Source organism: Schistocerca gregaria, chromosome X (genome assembly GCF_023897955.1).
Source record: "Schistocerca gregaria isolate iqSchGreg1 chromosome X, iqSchGreg1.2, whole genome shotgun sequence".
Taxonomy (NCBI): Eukaryota; Metazoa; Arthropoda; class Insecta; order Orthoptera; family Acrididae; genus Schistocerca; species Schistocerca gregaria.
Window position 1 is genome coordinate 25,955,879 of NC_064931.1, and position 18,458 is coordinate 25,974,336.

The 18,458-nt window shown below is 42.0% G+C and overlaps 1 protein-coding gene across 2 annotated transcripts in view; it reads left to right on the plus strand.

Moving 5' to 3' along the window:
• LOC126299150 (ecdysone 20-monooxygenase) overlaps window positions 1–18,458 on the plus strand; it is a 303,859-nt gene that overhangs the window by 245,680 nt on the left and 39,721 nt on the right. For both annotated transcript variants that reach the window (XM_049990918.1, XM_049990919.1), the window contains exon 5: window positions 5,427–5,625. In XM_049990918.1, the coding sequence (XP_049846875.1) occupies window positions 5,427–5,625 (199 nt within the window). The remainder of the gene's footprint in view (window positions 1–5,426; window positions 5,626–18,458) is intronic.

Sequence of the window (18,458 nt, forward strand, 5' to 3'; positions counted from 1 at the left end):
TTTAATGCTGCCACTTTTGCTATTAGAACGCTATCTGAAATAAGAAATAGTTCGACGCGAAAAGGATTCTACTTCGCCTATTTTCACTCTCTTATGACAAATGATATTATATTTTGGGGTACCTTTTCCGCCGGCCACTGTGGCCGAACAGTTCTAGGCGCTTCAGTACGAAACCGCGCTACTGCTACAGTCGCAGGTTCGAATCCTGCCTCGGACATGGATGTGTGTGATGTCCTTAGGTTATTTAGGTTTAAGTGATTATAAGTCTAGGGGACTGATAACCTCAGATGTTAAGTCCCATAGTGGTTAGAGCCATTTGAACCACTTGGTACCTCTTCCCATTCTCAAAGTGTATTTCTGGCTCAGAAACGGGCGGTTCTGGCAATAAGTGGTGTAAGTTCGCGAACCTCTTCTTGTCCGCTGTTCATTGATCTCTCAAAATATATATTCTTTACTGTCATTTCTTGTTAACAAGAATTAGCAGCTTTCGCTCAGTTAATACTAGGCAGGAATTCAATCTGCATTTGGATCCCATTGCCTTCACTCTTGAGCAGAAAGGCGTGCATTATTCTGCTGTATCCATTTTGAATGAGCTACCACAAGAATTAAAAAATCTTACCAGTAGTCCAGGCGCAATCAAATCTAAGCCAAAGAGCTTCCTCACGGTTCTCTCCTTCTATTTTGTCGATTAGTTCCATGAAAATTAAGCCAACTGCTGTCTTATATTGTTGATTGCGTTTACCTGAACTTATAACTTGACGTCTTTTTAGGATTCATAAAGATTTTATTTTTCTGTTATAATTTCATGTACTGATACGTCCCATGACTGTGGAGATTTGCTCCTAAATTTGGCCGTGTGGCACTAGACCTGTAAAATATAATTATCCCCTGCAGACCCGATAACAACACTAAACATGACCATCACTAATACACTCCAGTGGCCTTTCTACCTGGCGCAGAGAACTGTAACTCTAATCATTCCCATACCCGCCGATGGTGCGCACGTGTGCGAAGTTATATTGACATCCGACCATGTCTTCTGGGCGTTTCACATGTTTTGTTATGCATTGTATGAAGAAGATCGAACAGGCCCAGTCCGAAAGGTCTCATTATAAGAGCCTCTACCGTCTGTGTAATGTTGACCATAAAGTTTTGAGACAGCCAGTATTAGGGGGCTCATGTACCGTCTGTACGTCTATCGCTTATTACCGCCATGCGTAAACGAAGCGACGTGTTCAAAGTGATAACACTAGGTTTTCGCGATAAGTTTGATAGCCTGTTTGAAAAAGGGAAATTTTTGAGTTTATAAAATACTTCTGCTTTGAAAATGTACGTGACTGGACTAATGTCACATCTGTGAATAATGGATATGGTCCTAATGCCATGAACGTCTGAGGTGAACATCGACTAACTCTACATGAAGGCCAACCGCCTCTGTATAGTTGAACATCTCACGGCCCACATAAGCCAGGGGGTAAACAGACTAGTGTTACTACAACAGACGAACGAAGAGACTCCTAAGCAGATGGATGGTTTCCGCGCCTATGCTAATGTCAGCTGACTGACAGAAAAGCGATTCTACGATTATTTTTTAATTTTCAGTATGGATGCTGGGCTTGTGAGCCGTATTATATGCTTAATACGGCGGATACACGTAGGCATGTCAGAAGAAATATATAAAACGACCGGTCTGCAACCAACGCTAAGAACACAAGGCAGTGTGGGTCCCTTTACTAGCTGGGAAACGTCTACATGGCAATTTCTATTACGTAATCGCTGTGCGCAACATCCCTAATGGATTTCATTTTGAATACGTAGTCAACAATCTCATTCACATGCACAGTAAGATTATCCTCCACTTGGCGAAAGATTTATTCAACAGTATGATGCACCTCGTGAAACGTCAAGAGGTTTTCGCAAACATCCGAAAGAACACGAGCAGGAGTTCAAAATAATTATCTGGGCAGTGATCTTAATCCATTCCAACAGCTATGGGACCTCTTCAAGCGAAGTATTGTGTGTGTGACAGTATCGTCACCCACCCTTCAGCAGCTGTGGTAGTTCTACTCACAGTTCGGTCGCAGATACTCGCGAACACCTATCAACACCCGACTGAATGACGTCCACATCGTGTGATGTGGCTGCTGAAAACTATGATAACTGCTGATACTAGGCTGTGGTGGTCACGATCATATAACGTTCAAGTATTTGAAAAATTCTTTAGTTTATAAAAATTTCGTCATATTTGCTTTTATTCAACGTTAGCGGTTTTTTTTGTTGTTGTTTTTTTTTTTTACATGAGGAACTGAAAAACATTTGTGTGTACAGCAATTTCCTGTGTTAACAGCGTCAGAGAGGCATCGAAATTATTTATCAAACCATTCATATACCTGGCAAACTCTGACAGTAAATTCCGTTTGTAGGACGCGCTGGAAAGAGGATACGCAATAACATGTAATGTACATCTAATATAGCTTTGGCCAGCACACATTCATTTGTCAGAAAGAAGATCGCTATGTCGTTGTTTCTTCTCTAAGAAACATTCTGAATTGCATCCGCAACCCCTGCTGATTAATGCTTTCAGTTCCAGAAGCTATCGCTAAAAGAAGTCTTTCTCAGCGACAAATTAAAAAATACATTCACCGTGAAATTAGAGCACTTTGTGGAGAGAATGTTATGAGTGCCAGTACTCTGAGTCACTGGTGCCCGCATGTCTACGATTTGGTAAGGAGTGGACGATAGTTTTTAGTCATCAATGAACTTTTATTGATAGTGTTTTTTTCTGTATGAAATGGTAACTAGCACCTTCGGTGACCGAAAGATTTTTTGACGTTGAATGTCCCAGTTTCCTTCTGATATCTGTAAGACACTACGGGACGCTATAGTACGCAAACGAAGGTTATTGTTCTCCCGAGCACATAGTTACAGGAGATGAGACATGTGTTCCATATGTGGACGTCGTGAGAAACGTAATATACTTATGAGTTCACATCAGTTCGCCACGCGGAAGGCTTTTCTTCAGAGGAGGTTACAGCCGCTGTCCTTCCAGACAGAAAAGGCGTGTAACTGCTTCCTTTTATGGTACAAAGCAAAAAAATTAATGGCTGTCAGTTCCTTCTCTTTCTTATGTTTTATCACGTCGTCTGAAGTCTGCTGTTTTATGATTTAGCTTCTTTTGTTTTTAATTTTAACTTTGTGGTAGGATGTCTTTCCCGTCGGCACAGTCGTCAGTTAACACAAGGGAGGGAAGTTCTATACGCCATCTGCCTGTGAAGAGTGTAAACTCGTTCATATGAAACGTATTTTAACTCTTTGTTTATCATATTTTCTAAGGTTACAAAAGCAGTTAAAAATAAAAGATGTGTTAGATTTAGCTAGGACGTATTGTTTGCTGCACTTCATTGTTTGTTCGCACATCGCCACAAAAATTAGAGCGCTCTTCACATGTTTCAAATTATATTTGTTTGAATATCCTCTGCACAGACCTGATTTAGCTTCGAAAATCGGCTATTTTCGCAGCATTTCATGAGATTCAAATCATCTGCGGCTTCGAGTAGTATGTTTTTTTAACATCATCTGCGGCTTCCCTCCCGCCTATGGCACTCGTCATGCACACAAACATACGACATAACAACACATATACAACATGTAGAGCTACGTCTAGCTATAGTAACAAACAGTGCAACAGGTATGCCCTACATAAACACTTGAAAGATATAATAAGTGGTACTAGTTCTTAAACAGTAGAAACAAATACACACAGTGTAACTCATGATGTACTTCACTCAGTAATGTAAGGAGACGTGATTTTGTACGCTACTTCAAGGGCGACAAGCTCGATGTTTGTGCCGAGGCCGTCCCACCTGGAATAGCAACGCGAAACATAATTTATATGTTATATTTTGTTTCAACAGTTGAAAAATTGCAGAGCATCCCTTACCTATCATTCTGTTATTTGTTTCAAAATTACTAACAATATGTTATTTTAACTCTGTTTCCCATAACTAATTTAATTTTCTTTGTAACTGATTTTTACTACCCTTGTTTCATTGCTCAAAAGAAGTTTTGCCAGTAATGTGGAACAAATGTAAAATTTTATTATGTGCGACCTGATGTTTAAAATATCAGGCAGGAGAGCTTTCAATATCCAATAAATGCAATGAGTCGTGATCTCTGTTCTTACAAGAGTTAAGAACAGTACCCATATAAGAAAACTACATGCCCCTTTGCTTACTATCATTTCCCGATAACCTTGTTCCCATGTCTTGAACCGTTCACGAAAGAAAGGGGTGATTCACCCTATATGATCTTGTCGATCAGTTACACTGGATCTTTCATTGAAACGTGTCGTAGCCGGCCGGAGTCGCAGGTTCGAATCCTGCTTCCGGCATGGATGTGTGTGATGTCCTTAGGATAGTTAGGTTTAAGTAGTTCTAAGTTCTAGGGGACTGATGATCTCAGAAGTTCTGTCTCATAGTGCTCAGAGCCATTTGAACCATTTTTTTTTGAAACGTGACTTTAAGTTTTAAGTTCATTATGTTTACTGTTAAGTTCCGCGTTCTGGCCCTAGACAGCCTCCGCCTCATACTCTGCAAATGGCATCATCGGAGACGATGTGGAGGGGAATGTGGTCAGGACACCGCTCTCCAGATCTTTGCCAGGTTTCTTGACCTTTGAACCTCTTTTAATCAGTCGAGAACTCCTCAGTTGGTCTCACGAGGCTGAGTGCACCGCCTACCATTCCTGCCACCAAGGAAAAATCCCTGACACTACCGGGAATCGAATCCAGGTTCTTCACGTGGCAGGCCGAAATGACCACTTATCTACGGAGGCGGCCACATTTATAGTTGAAATTCGGTATAAGTGTTAGTATTATGTGGGAATGCAAGACTTCGCGGCGAATTTCATTGGTGAAATCTTCTCAGGTTATCAGCCGAATCTCGGCGTCGTGTTATCGCAACGTTTCGACGAGCTTCCTACTCGTCATCTTCAAGTGTAGAGTCAGATTCCTGTTCGGTTGGTTCCTTTACAGCCACCAGTCCGCAGACTGATCTGCCTAGGGCCCAGCTGAAGGCACTAGCTTTTTCTTAATCAGTATGTCGATGAAAACCTTTTAACTCCAGCTATCTGTGAAACCTAACTATTCCAGTACCCACTAACTCCATTATCGACGAGAGATTTGAAAGTGCACGGATTTCTCCGATCTGTCAAAAAGTAGACTTCTACTGTTTAGTTACACATGTAGCAGCATCATCCATATCACTTTGTACATTTTTTAATAAACCGGTTTTGCTTCTCCTGTAAAATTTAACAAAATGGAGTTACGAGGTTTTCATTGCCTACCATCGATACGATACTTTACTCGTGGCTCGCTACTTTTGCTTACGGTGTTAGGGTGACGTTTAGGATTAATATTTGGTTTGCAGACATGTTCGAGAGATACGGAGACATAGTGCGGGAGGAGGCGGTGTGGAAGCACCCCGTGGTGAGCCTGAGGAACCGCGCGGACATCGAGAAGGTGCTGCGCTCGCAGAGCCGCGCGCCGCTGCGCCCGCCCACGGAGATCGTCAGCACGTACCGCCGCTCCAGGCCCGACCGCTACGCTTCCGTGGGAATCGTCAACGAGTGAGTACACCCACTCCTACTGCTGCTCGTATCCAAAGCGGGTAGCGACTGTGTCCGCCCGTTACTTGCCATCTGCGTTTCAATAGTACTGGAGTCTGGTGCGGCTCCTTAAGCTGTCCCGCATCCCGAATCTTAGTCGTCCTGAATCTCATTTCTTCTTAAGTGCATCTTCACGCACGGTCTTTATAACTTCCACGCAACTTAACGCCCGTGGTCTTCCTTTTCGTCTTCCTAGGGGTAAGTACGGGGCCTGCGTGAACTCTTTCTATGATTGTAAAAATTTATTTCTAAGGAAGTAAGTATACCAGATACAGCTAGCTTAACACACGATGTTTTTATGGTTCCAGTTCTAATCACGGCCACGGGTAGTTTTGCAACAAGGGGATGGAGCGCCCGGGGGGGTTATTTGCTCACCGGTTCTCGGGTGAACCCTTTCTGGACAGATATATCAGCAGAGACGGTCGATCACCGTGGCCACAACATTCTCCAGGTATAATCCCTCTTGACGTTTTTTGTGGCTTTCAGTTCACTAGTTCGCGATGTGCAAATTCTTACGGCACCAATACAATACGCTGCTGAGGCGGTGAGGAAGAGATTTTGGCGATGATGTGGAAAGTAATTGGGTATCACCTAAACATTTTGACGACCAACAAACGGAACAGATGTGGGAGTGTATCCATAAATAACTGTCTGAGTTTAAGTACCCTTCCCCACAACCCGCATGGCTGCATCTAGGATAGTTCAAATGGTTCTGAGCACTATGGAACTTAACATTTGAGGTCATCAGTCCCCTAGAACTCAGAACTACTTAAACCTAACTAACCTAAGGACATCACACACATCCATGGCCGAGGCTGTTTATAGCATAGTGCAATCAGCAGAATAAAAATGACATTGAAAATATTTAATAAACATTTGTGATCGTGTGTAATATTTCATATTGCATTTAAATATGCATATAGTTACTGTTATTAATTAATCATCAGCTCACATACAGAACACAAAAACACTTCGTCAGGCAATTACAGTGTCGCAGATTTGGGTTCGCTTAGGGTGCCAGGAATTTGAAGCGTAGAACAGTCGACACGAAGTGTTCCGGATGGAGCCAATTTTTACTAACAGTACTTGCACGCCAGCGGTCAACTTGTCGCGCCCTTACAATGGCTAGTCTGTTGGGGGTTCATAACATACCAGTTCATTAAGGTAACCTTTTAATAATAAGATTGGTACATATGCGGCCCTAAGTACCGCTCCACAATGTCGGTATTGTCTCTTTAGCAAAAACGTTTGACGACTACTGATCTAGAGCTTCTAATAAAAAAGAACCAGCAGAAGGGGAATATATAAAATCCCTTGCCCTTGCAGCCAATTGTACATAGGAATTACAAAAAGAAGCATTAACGCCAGCCACAAGGAACACACCAGCAATTGTCGCCTGGGCAAGTCGGATGAATCAGCAGCAGCACATCACGCGCTCTGATCGGGAAACTACCAAATTCGTTTCTCTTACATTGTGGTTTTAGCAAGACCTCATAATTACCACGCCAGGATGTACAGAGAGGCTATAGAAATTCAAAAGAGCGAAAAAAATTTCAACAGGAAAGGAGTAGGACTGAAATTAACCAAATTGTGAGTCTTGGCAAATGAAAGAAGCACTACCAACTCTCCCTGTCTACAAGCTCACAGCATACGTCGGCGCGACTCAGCGGTTTTAGGCAGCCGTCCGATAACGTCACGAAACGACCGTTGCGTGGATACATATAAACAGTTCCGCTTGCTGCGCCTATCTGAATCTGTAACAGCTTTCTGAGTCTTTAAAACACAGCAGTGGAAGACGAAAAGTTAGGCAGGGAGTTATTCCTTGGACCACGGCCTTACAACCACAATTCAAATCTTAGCAAAACTGCAACTCTGGTTATTTACATACAAGCAGCAACATGAAGTTACGTTAACATCTGACCATGTCTTCTGGATGTTTCACTTTTTTGTCGGGCAATGTATATACGGTATATACGTATCATCGTAACAAATAAATAAAACCTAAAAATAGCATTAGACTGAGTTTCTGGAAGAATTTAACTGCAAATTATTTGAGTAGGAAGGAAAAAAAGACAGGAGATAGGATAGAATGTGTAAGATCAACAGGCTAGAAAATGAAAGGTCAAGGTGTGATTTAGGGACACTAGGACAAATCTCTATCAAGATGACGGAATTGGTATTTGAACCCTCTTGGATACGAGTACAATGTCTTATCCACTGTGTGACCTCGCTCATCCCGCAGACCTGTCGCCAACAGCAGTGACGCAAATCTTTTTTCTCTCAGGATATGTTTGTTATTTAAGACACTGGCGAACATTCTGACGAAAATTAATATCTGTCTGCCCCTCATTCTTGTCCATTACAAATACTCTATTTATCACTACTGAGATTCTAATTGTTGACCGCTAGTTCAAGCGTGACCGCTTCCGCCTGTGTGTATGTGTCTCAATACTGGTGTTGGCTGTAATACCCGAACCTAGTTATTGTTTTCTATTCTCATGTTCTACCTAGATGCTACTTACAGACTTGTACAAATATTCAATTATCTATCCAAAGCTTTTGAAAAAGAATGTTACAGGACACACAAAAGAACATTTTATTGTTAATTTAGATACATAGTAATTACTATGGCTCGAATTAGGAATATCTCAAATGTGTATCAAATGAGTTTTACCATTTTTTATTGTGTTATCAGTGGGATTTTATAGCACGCTACCTCTGTGTGTCCTGCGTTCCATTTTCATCTTGTTTACTCGTTAAGATACACCAAGGATGTAAAATTTGTTTTATGCTGGAATCTGTCCTTTGTCAAGCCTGTTACTTCGTTTCAGGGCACGACTTAAACTAATGCATACTCTGCATTGTCAAAACAAACTGTAGAATCATATTTCCAGTGTTGATATGGCTGTATGGGCACGTACCGAAAGCCTATAAATTGCAAGCGTAACCGCATTGGCATAAATTAGTATCCGTAGCGGCGAGTTTCTCGGAAAAGACGATTGTTGATGTTTTGATATAGAGACGAGCCTGACTACCATTTTCGTTTTCCTTCTTAATAGAATTAAATACATCGACTGCCTACTATCAACCGCGTACTGTCTTAGTACCCTCTCAAAGGCAGTTCCAAGATATGTGATTGAATGTATGGTGGCTTTGATAAATGCATACGTACAGCTGCCCTGGTCAGTTTTCACACACTCCGTGGGCAGTTCTCCACCTCGTCGGTTAGTACAGGCCGAAGTTTCCCTACTCTGTTCAGATATACCTAAAACAAAATTAAAATTTTAAGGAAGTCTCAAAATAGGGAAGTTCTTTATGGTGAAACAGTAAGGTGAGTTAGAGCTTAACATACCGCCAAATTTCAGGTTTTTGAGGATAATGTAGAATGACAGATGAAGTAGTGGTATAGCTGAAATAAACACCTCGGCTGCATTTTCATGAGTGGCACGATTGCCATAGGAAATATAAATTTGGACTATTAGATGTAGATTTGAACCACTAAATCCCACATTCGTTCAGGTCTTCCTGGGTGAGTTAACAAAAGAGTAATGTAACTCTATCTGAAGTAATAGATTTGTTGTGACCCTAGCGTTGATTAACAAAAATACAGTCTTGCAGACAGGTGTGTTGATGGCCAGAAAATTGGGAATAGCATGAAAAAATAGAGCAAAGAAAAATAGTAGGAATTCATTTATTGATCTAGGCTGTAAATGACGTAAATGTCTAAGAACTATTCAAATGTTGTGTTTCATTAATGAAAGTAACAATAGTGTTCACATATGCTTCATTGAAAAATGCCAGTTGTCTTCAATTTATGAGAAACAACACAGAGTTTTGAAATTCATGCAAAACATTGGTGAATGGCCGGCTGATACGGAACTGTACGGGGCAATCTTGCCACCGTATACAGGTTATGACAATTTCTTCCACCAGCAGGCTCCGAAAGTCCTACGTCTACGTCGAGTGAAACAAGTGTTAGCTACCTCGAACACGGAGAGAATGACATCAGTAACAGCACTTTTAAATGTAGCTACTGGATTGGCTTAGTTAGCTATAAATCACAGAAATATTGGGCAGTTTCTTTGTATTCCATTAGACACAGTTAATGGAACATAAGAATAACTGTTTAACATCCTTACTAACAATGTTTCTGCCAAAGATAGTTATCATTACGTATTGGAGAAGCGGCAATTCACTTAAATAACTGTTCTATACCCGTCCCTCGAATTGTTTACTGACAGTATGGAATGTCTCAGAGTGAATAAGTAGACTGACGAGTGTAACTCAAACCTAGGCAGTATCCTGAATTTTCTGAGCATTTTTTAATACTGTTATCAGGATTCTGGAGTCTACCCATGACAGTTTTATTTATCGTAGCAATGTCAGAAGCGCTGCGGGGTAACAGAAATAATTGGCACCTTCAATAATTTTATTGGAAGAATCGAGTGCTGTTAGTTGTTAGTTAGTGTTTGCTTCAATATACAACGTCCCTTGACATTTCGAGAAATCTAAATCTTATTATGTACTTAAGTTTGCAACTACCGTCGTTTATCCATATATTCTGTTTAACCAGACGCTGCGAATGCATTAGTCAACCAGCTACGCATAATCGTCTGGTGGGTAGACGACAACACAGGGGACAGCGTGCATACATACGCAGAGGACAAAAAAGTTCTTGGAAGTCCGTAACGCTAGACAATTTTCAAAAGCGCTTTGTAAAAACAAAACTAAAATACCACTAATAATTATGTTCGTATTCTATTTTTTTTTTAGAACAAATATCACGTCAGTGAGTAACGCCTACAAGATTGCACCAATTCGAGAACAAAGGACGTGAAAGCAAAAGAATGATGGGTAGATAGCTTTAATTTTGGCCCAAATCCTTCTGAAATCATTGTACAGTTAGATGTTATTGAGAAACTTCTGTTAGTCTTATGGGAAATACTAGAAAATTAAAAATATGGTAACAAAAAGTGGAGATCTGTTTGCAAGGTCAGCGGAACATTAGAAACAGCGGTTTAAACTGCGTTTTGAGTTCTCTTTACGGAATCTAACTTAAAATGTCTCACTAGGGTACACGTGTTTTAGTTCTACATTGGGAAGTTGCAATTTAGCAATAGATGCTAGAAATATTTGTAAGGTGTACTCATAGAGCTCGGGTGCGTGGAAATGTGTGATCAGAACTGTAGGACTACTGGAACTAATGCAAAAACTTAATTTTAGTCTATTTGTGTAGGTCCTGAGCTACAGGAGAAGGAAAATTAAAATTGAAATTTTCATTTTTCTTGGTGTTTTGTTCACTCATTTTCACTTTCTCTGTTGTAGTTGAAACTAAAGAAATCAGAACTTGATCGGATATAAAGAGAGTAGCCGTCACGTTAGAGTTAAGGAAGTTAGAAGATACCGCCACGCATGGGGTTACCATCGTTTTCTTATCGTCTTTTAGCAGTAACAAACGTTCGTACGTGTGTTAAGTTGTGCAAAGTGCATTCAATATACAGGGTGAACATCAATAAAACCGACCAACTGTAGGGACGCACTCCTCACTGGACGTGGAGGAAAAACATGGACATGTGTCCGGATACATATCGTTGCCACGGTAGATGGCGCTGACGAATAACAGTTTCTCTGACCACGTGCCTCGTGTTGCTTGTGTGTAGCAGGTGATACGGATAGTAGCTATTATCATGCAAGGTGCACACAATCGTACTTTGGCTTTCACCCTGTTGACTGGCCACTAGCCTGGAGTTTTTACTGGGGTTCGTCTCAGTATCCTGTAGAACCCGTTCCTCCAAATCTGGTGTTTGCACAATCCGCCGTCTCCCTGCACGTTCGTTTGTCTGGAAGGATCCATGATCGCTCAAACGCCCAAAAAGGGCTTGAAATGTGGTGTGATGTTGTTGGTATCTGTGAGGATACTTGGCTTGGTTCGCTGTGTCGGCTATCTACCATTTCCAACTGCTTGGCCGTACACAAACACCATCTCGGCTTCTTCCTTTTATGAATGCCGGACCATTCTGGTGCTTACGGTACACTGGATCGATCATGAAGCTTGCAACACACAAGGAACACACGGCACGGGGTCAGAGGAACTGTAATTCGCCAGCGCTATCTACAGTGTCAACGATGCATTTCCAGACCTTTTTTTGTTCCATTTCCAGTCAGGAATCCGTCCCTGCAATTTGTCGGTTTTATTATCGTTCATCCTGTATATTTGTAGTATAACCTGAAACACATGACGAACAAACGAGAGTAATTAAAGAAACGTATTATCAGTGAAAGCATTTATACATGTGATTTTGTAGCCAGAACGGGATTACTTACTTGTAATCGCTTTGCTCAGTTACGACGATTTTTAATTTAGATGTGAATGTTGCGATTTTTTACGTTCTTTTGGCAGCACCCTTCGTGAACGTCCAAAAGCTCCGTTCATGAGTGACTGCCTGGGAGACAAATGTCCTTTTCCTAAGCAGGAAAAAGTGAATAAACCCCAAAGAAGCGCCCTACGTAAAGGCTGCGCTGAAGGACTACTCTGTCTACTACTATGGATAAACAGGCAACTACTTCTGCTGAGCAGAACTGGACGTCACTACTTAGGCCGGGAGCACTGGAGATACTGGACTCCCATTTAGTGGAAACGGGACCGTAATCCCTCTCCTGCCATCGAGACTCAGCTTTTTCGTTTTTTTCTTAAATGGATTAAGATGAATTCCTGGATGGTTCCTTTGAAAACGACACTGCCGATTTCCTTCGTCAGCTTTCTCTTATTCGATATTGAGCTTCATTCCTAATGACCGTGTCATCGACCGGACGTTAAACCCTAATCTTCCATCCGTACTTTTTCACGATGACGAAAATCTGCGATAATAGGTTGTTTTACGAAATCAGTTTTATGCTGTTTACTTCTTCTTGTAGGAATTACCCCTTTCAAATTGGTTCGGCAAAAGAAATGTGAAACCTAATTTGCAACAAAATAAAAAGAGAGAGAGAAAGATTGCAACCTCGAGATACCAACTCCGGAAGGAAAGATAAAAATATCTACAACTTACTTTGAGAAGGAGCAGCCAGAAGGAAAACATGACTCATTAGGAACATTTTAAACTGCACAGATACCGAGCACATCGTACAGTTCTACCGTTTTCCTGGAGATCAAAGACCACTGGCAGCACCCGAGAAAATAATCGCGACAGTTAATAATAGTAATTTGATTTTCAACATTATTTATTTATACATTCAGGAATTATCTCACAGTGATATGGGATTTGTCGTCATAATAAAATGAAAATAAATAGTTACAGAGTAAGTACATAATGGTGTCCAAAATTAAAGCAAAAAACGGGAATTGAGTTTGTTTTGCCGCAAAACACTATAAACAGGTGATTGTAAAGTAGAAAGCATGTAATGAATACAGAACGTAAACAACTGCAACACGCATTACGGTAGACAAAAATGTTCTTCGTTTTTTTGCAACTTAACGGATTTACACACGCATTCCGGCAACTGATTAATGTGCTCGGTACGGAGTGCGACCGCCTCTTGCAACAATACAGATCTGACAACGACGGGCCACGCTGTGTATGGTGTCATCAATCTCATGTTGAGGCAATGACGCCTGTTTTCCTTTAGAGCTGCTCGCAAGTCTCGAGGAGGTTTTGGTGGATGTGATGCAGTCCGTCTTCATAGTGCATCCCAGATAAGCTCTATGTGATTCAAATCGGAAGAGCGAGCAGGCCACTTCATGCGTGTAATATCTTATGTTTCCAAGAAAACATCAACCACTCTATGAGTTCGAGCATTATTGTCCATTAATACGAAGTCTAGGCCCACAGCACAACAGCACGTGAGGTCTCAAGATCATGTCACGACTCGTGAGAGCAGTTAAACCTTTCCGATTCACCCGTACAATTTCATGAAGAGCTGTTCGAGTGGGCTGCCCACATCTTTAGGCATCCTTCTCGCCATCGATCTCTTTCCAAAATGTTTGGGTCCCGAAATCGTGTTCCACATTCCCTTCAGATGCGAATTCGTCGAGACACACTCTCCAGATCAATTCGGGACTGATCTATGAAATGACCATTGGTGCACTGTTAGACCATCGATGTGACTTGTTGTCGACTCCAATCTAGACGATCCCTTTTGTGAAGACGCGTCAGAGGTGCACATATAGCATGTCTCCGACAAAAAAAAAAAAAAAAAAACGGCCACTTTGCCGAAGCCTTCCGTACACCGTTTGCCTCGATACAACACGTCCAGTGGATGGTGCGAGGTCAGACGCCAGTTGCTGTGCAGTACTAAGACGGTACTGTTGTAGCCTGACAGGCAAATAACGGTCTTCTCTTTCTTTTGTCACACACGATCGGCTCTGCTCGGGTCTTAAGGATACAGTTTCGGTCTCTGCAAACTGTCACCTCATGCGGCAAACAACAGAACGATTCACTTTAACCCATTGGGCTACATCAGTTTTACGACTGTGTGGCTTCCGTCCCTCCTACGCCTCTCCACTGCAGAGAGTGTGGCAGGCGTCTTCTCTGTGCCATACTGTACCCACTGTGACTGTGTAAACAGCGATTGTGGGTGTGGGACTACCCGACAAATACTACCTCGTTTGATGGGTGCTCTAACGTCATCGCTTGCGTGGTTGTCCGTTGACCGGAATGCCATCTTCCGTGCAGAACACTATCGTATGGACACGTGTTCGAATGTGTGTGAATTCCTAAGGGACCATACCGTCGAGGGCATCGGTCCCTACACTTACACACTACGTATACTAACAACACACACACACCCATGCCCGAGGGAGGACTTGAACCTCCGGCGGGAGGGGCCGCGCATGCTGTGACATGGCGCCTGAAAACCGAGTGGCCACTCGGCGCGGCTGGGACATGTGTTGACAGTTAATATGATTATATCGTGACTTAGACACAGAACGGGGAAGCAGTGGTTTGTTGCTTTAATTTGGTCACCTTGCCGAACGAACCATTCAGCAATTTGAATTAAATTATTAGGAAAACCACGGCCGGAATAAGAGGGTTGAGTTGTTTTGGGGGAGTAGACCAAACTGCGAGGTCATCGGTCTCATCGGATTAGGCAAGGATGGGTAAGGAAGTCGGCCGTGCCCTTTTCAAAGGAACCATCCCGGCATTTGCCTGAAAAGATTTAGGGAAATCACGGAAAACCTAAATCAGGATGACCGGACGCGGGATTGAACCGTCGTCCTCCCGAATGCGAGCCCAGTGTATTAACCGGAATAAGAGGTCAGTGTCTTACCGCCTTATTGTGTGGTGACATTTCTGAGATTCTCAACTGTCTTAGCGATTTAATCATAACCACCTATACGTGGGGCAGTTTTCAAGTTTTTAGCACTACCAGAAGTATTATTCTGCATCAGAATGGGCTGAGGAAAGCGAAAGGGAAGGCTAAAGTCGTAGGTACCACCACAGACACTGGGGAAGTTCCTGCAAAAATTACAAACAGTAGTAGTGGACAAGGAAAGAGAAAGTTAAGGGTAAAGCACTAATTAAAAAGGCTGAAGTAGCGTTTCATTTAAGCAGCAGTATGTATAGTAAAAATCATAATCTATTAATGTTTTATACACCATGCAGCTGTGGTCATCCGAAAAGCTCTTAACACAGCAAGGTGCCTGACTCTAAAAAAGAAAATAATGGTGAGGGAACAGAAATAACAGAATGAATATCATGAAAAAAATGGTTCAAATGGCTCTAAGCACTATGTGACTTAACATCCATGGTCATCAGTTCCCTAGAACTTAGAACTACTTAAACCTAAGGACAACACACAACACCCAGTCATCACGAGGCAGAGAAAATACCTGACTTCGCAGGGACTCGAACCCGGGAACACGGGCGTGGGAAGCGAGAACGCTACCGCACGACCACGAGCTGCGGACCAAAATCATGAAAAGATTTAGATGTAGTACAGATTAAGAAAAGCGCAGAAGACATTATACATACAAAATTAGAAGAGTGGACAATTTCATTCCACCGATTATTTCAAACTATAATGGACCCACACGAGGACAACGCGACCTAGAAAAAAACTGACAGTGTACAACTTTCAGACAAAATAAACAAAGAGTCATGCTGAGGAATTCTAAAGTATCGAAGAAGGTATTCCAGAGTATGAACAAACTACAAAGCACCAAATATTTCGAAGGAAAAAAACAGTAAGAAAAATAGTGCCAATATAAGTGATGAAATAGGGAAGAAACATCGAGGAAGAATTAAAAAACTCGGAGAATGTAAATGAGTAAGAGATGGTTTAAAACGCGTAGCGACATTGGCTGACGAAGAGGAGGAGGCAGTGAAATGACGTCATGAGCCGGCGCGCGGCCGTGACACTGAAGGTGACTCAAGCTGTTCCGGGAAGCGCTGCCGCCGCGCCGGGGCGCTTTGGCGGTCACGGGGCTGAGGCTTGCGTAACCAGCTGCTGCGTGCTGCGCAAGGTCGTTCGTTGCTCTGTTTCGTCTAATCGACCACCGTACACTTCACAGCCTGTAGCAGTCGTGTCGAGATGTTAGGTGGGGCACGCCGCGTTTTAGCGTAACGTAACATTTTAACGTAAATCAGCTTCACTTTCGAAATACGCAATGTTTCCCACAAGTCGAATGTAATGTTACAGACATGTTAGAATACTTATGGCGGTACTCTGTAGCATTATAAACACAGCCGTACAAGAGTAGGACGTTGTCAGCTGTTTCGACGGCAGCACGTGCCGTAGAAGAGTAAGATAGTGTCACCTGTTTGGTATAAAACCGCAGATGGTAACAGTGACCCATTAAAGAGCAATACTGCGTCAGTTATATCAAGGTAAAACAACATACGGTTATAATGTGTCATATAAGATCAAGAAAGAGTCAGTTAAAAATAGGTGTAATGAGGCACAAGACGACGTCAGCTTTTACAGGTATAAATACAGACTGTAGCAGTGAGGACAGAACAGTTTTGGTGGCTGTGTAAATGCAAGTTTATCCTAAATTACGGTATTATGCTAAAAGTGTAACTGATAGCGAAAGACATGCGTGCTTCGGATGTCGAAACAGAATTTAGCAACTACGTTAGTTTCTGCAGACTGTACCTCTTAATTCTCATAAGAATTTCGTGTAGACTAAATATGCATACCGCGTCATGTAGGCCACAAAATGTCGTTCTAACGACACTTCAAGCAATTTCGACCAGATATTAGGTATGATTTCTGCATTTAAATAGGCACTGGAAAGTGACTAGTATCAGACCGTGCAAAATTATGAAATTCTAATTAGATGTCTTCAAAAAACACTAAGGAATTGTCGCTCTTAAATAAATGCAGCAGTTTTCTTGAAAAGTCTAGAAAATTTATAATTTACAAGTAGGCACGTGATAAATACTAGAGTGAACTTCGCACCAATATTTTGCTCCGTGCTGTTTCGTTTGAACCTTCTCAGCATCAGAGGATATTCAAAACCGAGCTTATCAATTCGAATTGTGGCAATAGCAGAAATGTTGATTATCAACGTTTGGTGTCAACACGGGGAAAAGTAGGAGGAAGTAATGGCTCGCACGTACAGTTCCGCAGCATTTCAGTGTTGTCATAGGTCTCCAGGCACTAGCACTCTGTGGTTATACGTCCGTCGTGTAGAAGTGTCACGCCCGTCGACCCTTTTCATGTTATTCACCACTGTCACCCATACGAAGCACATAAACATCTGAGGCACTAATGTGAGGCAAGGCGTGGGTACCCTACAAAATATTTCACTGTATCCCAAGAACACCGCCTGATCGCTGTTTGCCAAAAAGACGTCACGTATGCAACACGCAGATGCAATACACGATGTGAACAGAACGAAATCCTCCGATGACGATCTCGTCGTAGTGGACTTTAAATAGTAGCGACTGAAGCGGGAAATTGACATCGTTTCTTCATCAGCTATCGTTCTTGTTGTTAAGGCTTAGAGAACTCAATGATTGATGTTATCGAAGCCCACAATAAACCGAAGCCTGGCGATCAGATGAAGTTTCTGCGATTCCGAGTCTGTTCCTCACGTTCACTTTCCCACATTCACAGATGTTGCGTTTTAATACCGGAACTTGATTTTTTGTGTTTGAGGTTCACATTATTTTGAGCTACGTTGATGATTTCAAACTTGTTCGTTGCCTTTTTGGTATTAAGGAATATTTTAGACTCTGATAAGCTCGGCCCGTCGTCTCTTAGCCACACCCAAATAACTTTACAGTTGGTAACCACCTGTTTTTGACCTATAAAGTGATTTGCGGAAAAAACTCCCATATTTTGTTATAACCGTCCAAATCTGTGTACAGCATATTTTGTCGTAATGTCCGCAGGAACTGGGCGAAGGATGGCCTGGAAATAAGCCGAGAAAATCGCTTTACAGTATTCGTTCAGCTACTAGTTTCAAAAAGGAATTGTGTCTTCCATCGAGTCTGTTATAGGCCTCGGGTTGTCCAAAGGTCCGGAGAAACAATTCATTAATGATAACGTGTGTTGCATTAACACGAGTAAAATCAGGTTTCAGACTTCGAACCTACAATATTATCCCGACTTATCTTGTGTCAGCCAAGGTTTAGAGTCTTCTTTTGTTTTACTCCGATATGGACTGTTTACGAGCATTGTAGCTTCGTATTTTAATCCTAGAGTGTTTCTCGTTTACATTCGTAAAGACCTTACGTCATTCGGGAGCTAGAATGTTAATAAGAACTACGTTTTCTAGTGTCCAGTATTGGCAAATGTGCATTTCACTGATTCTGGCAAACATTTAACGATGAGATTAATTCTACTAG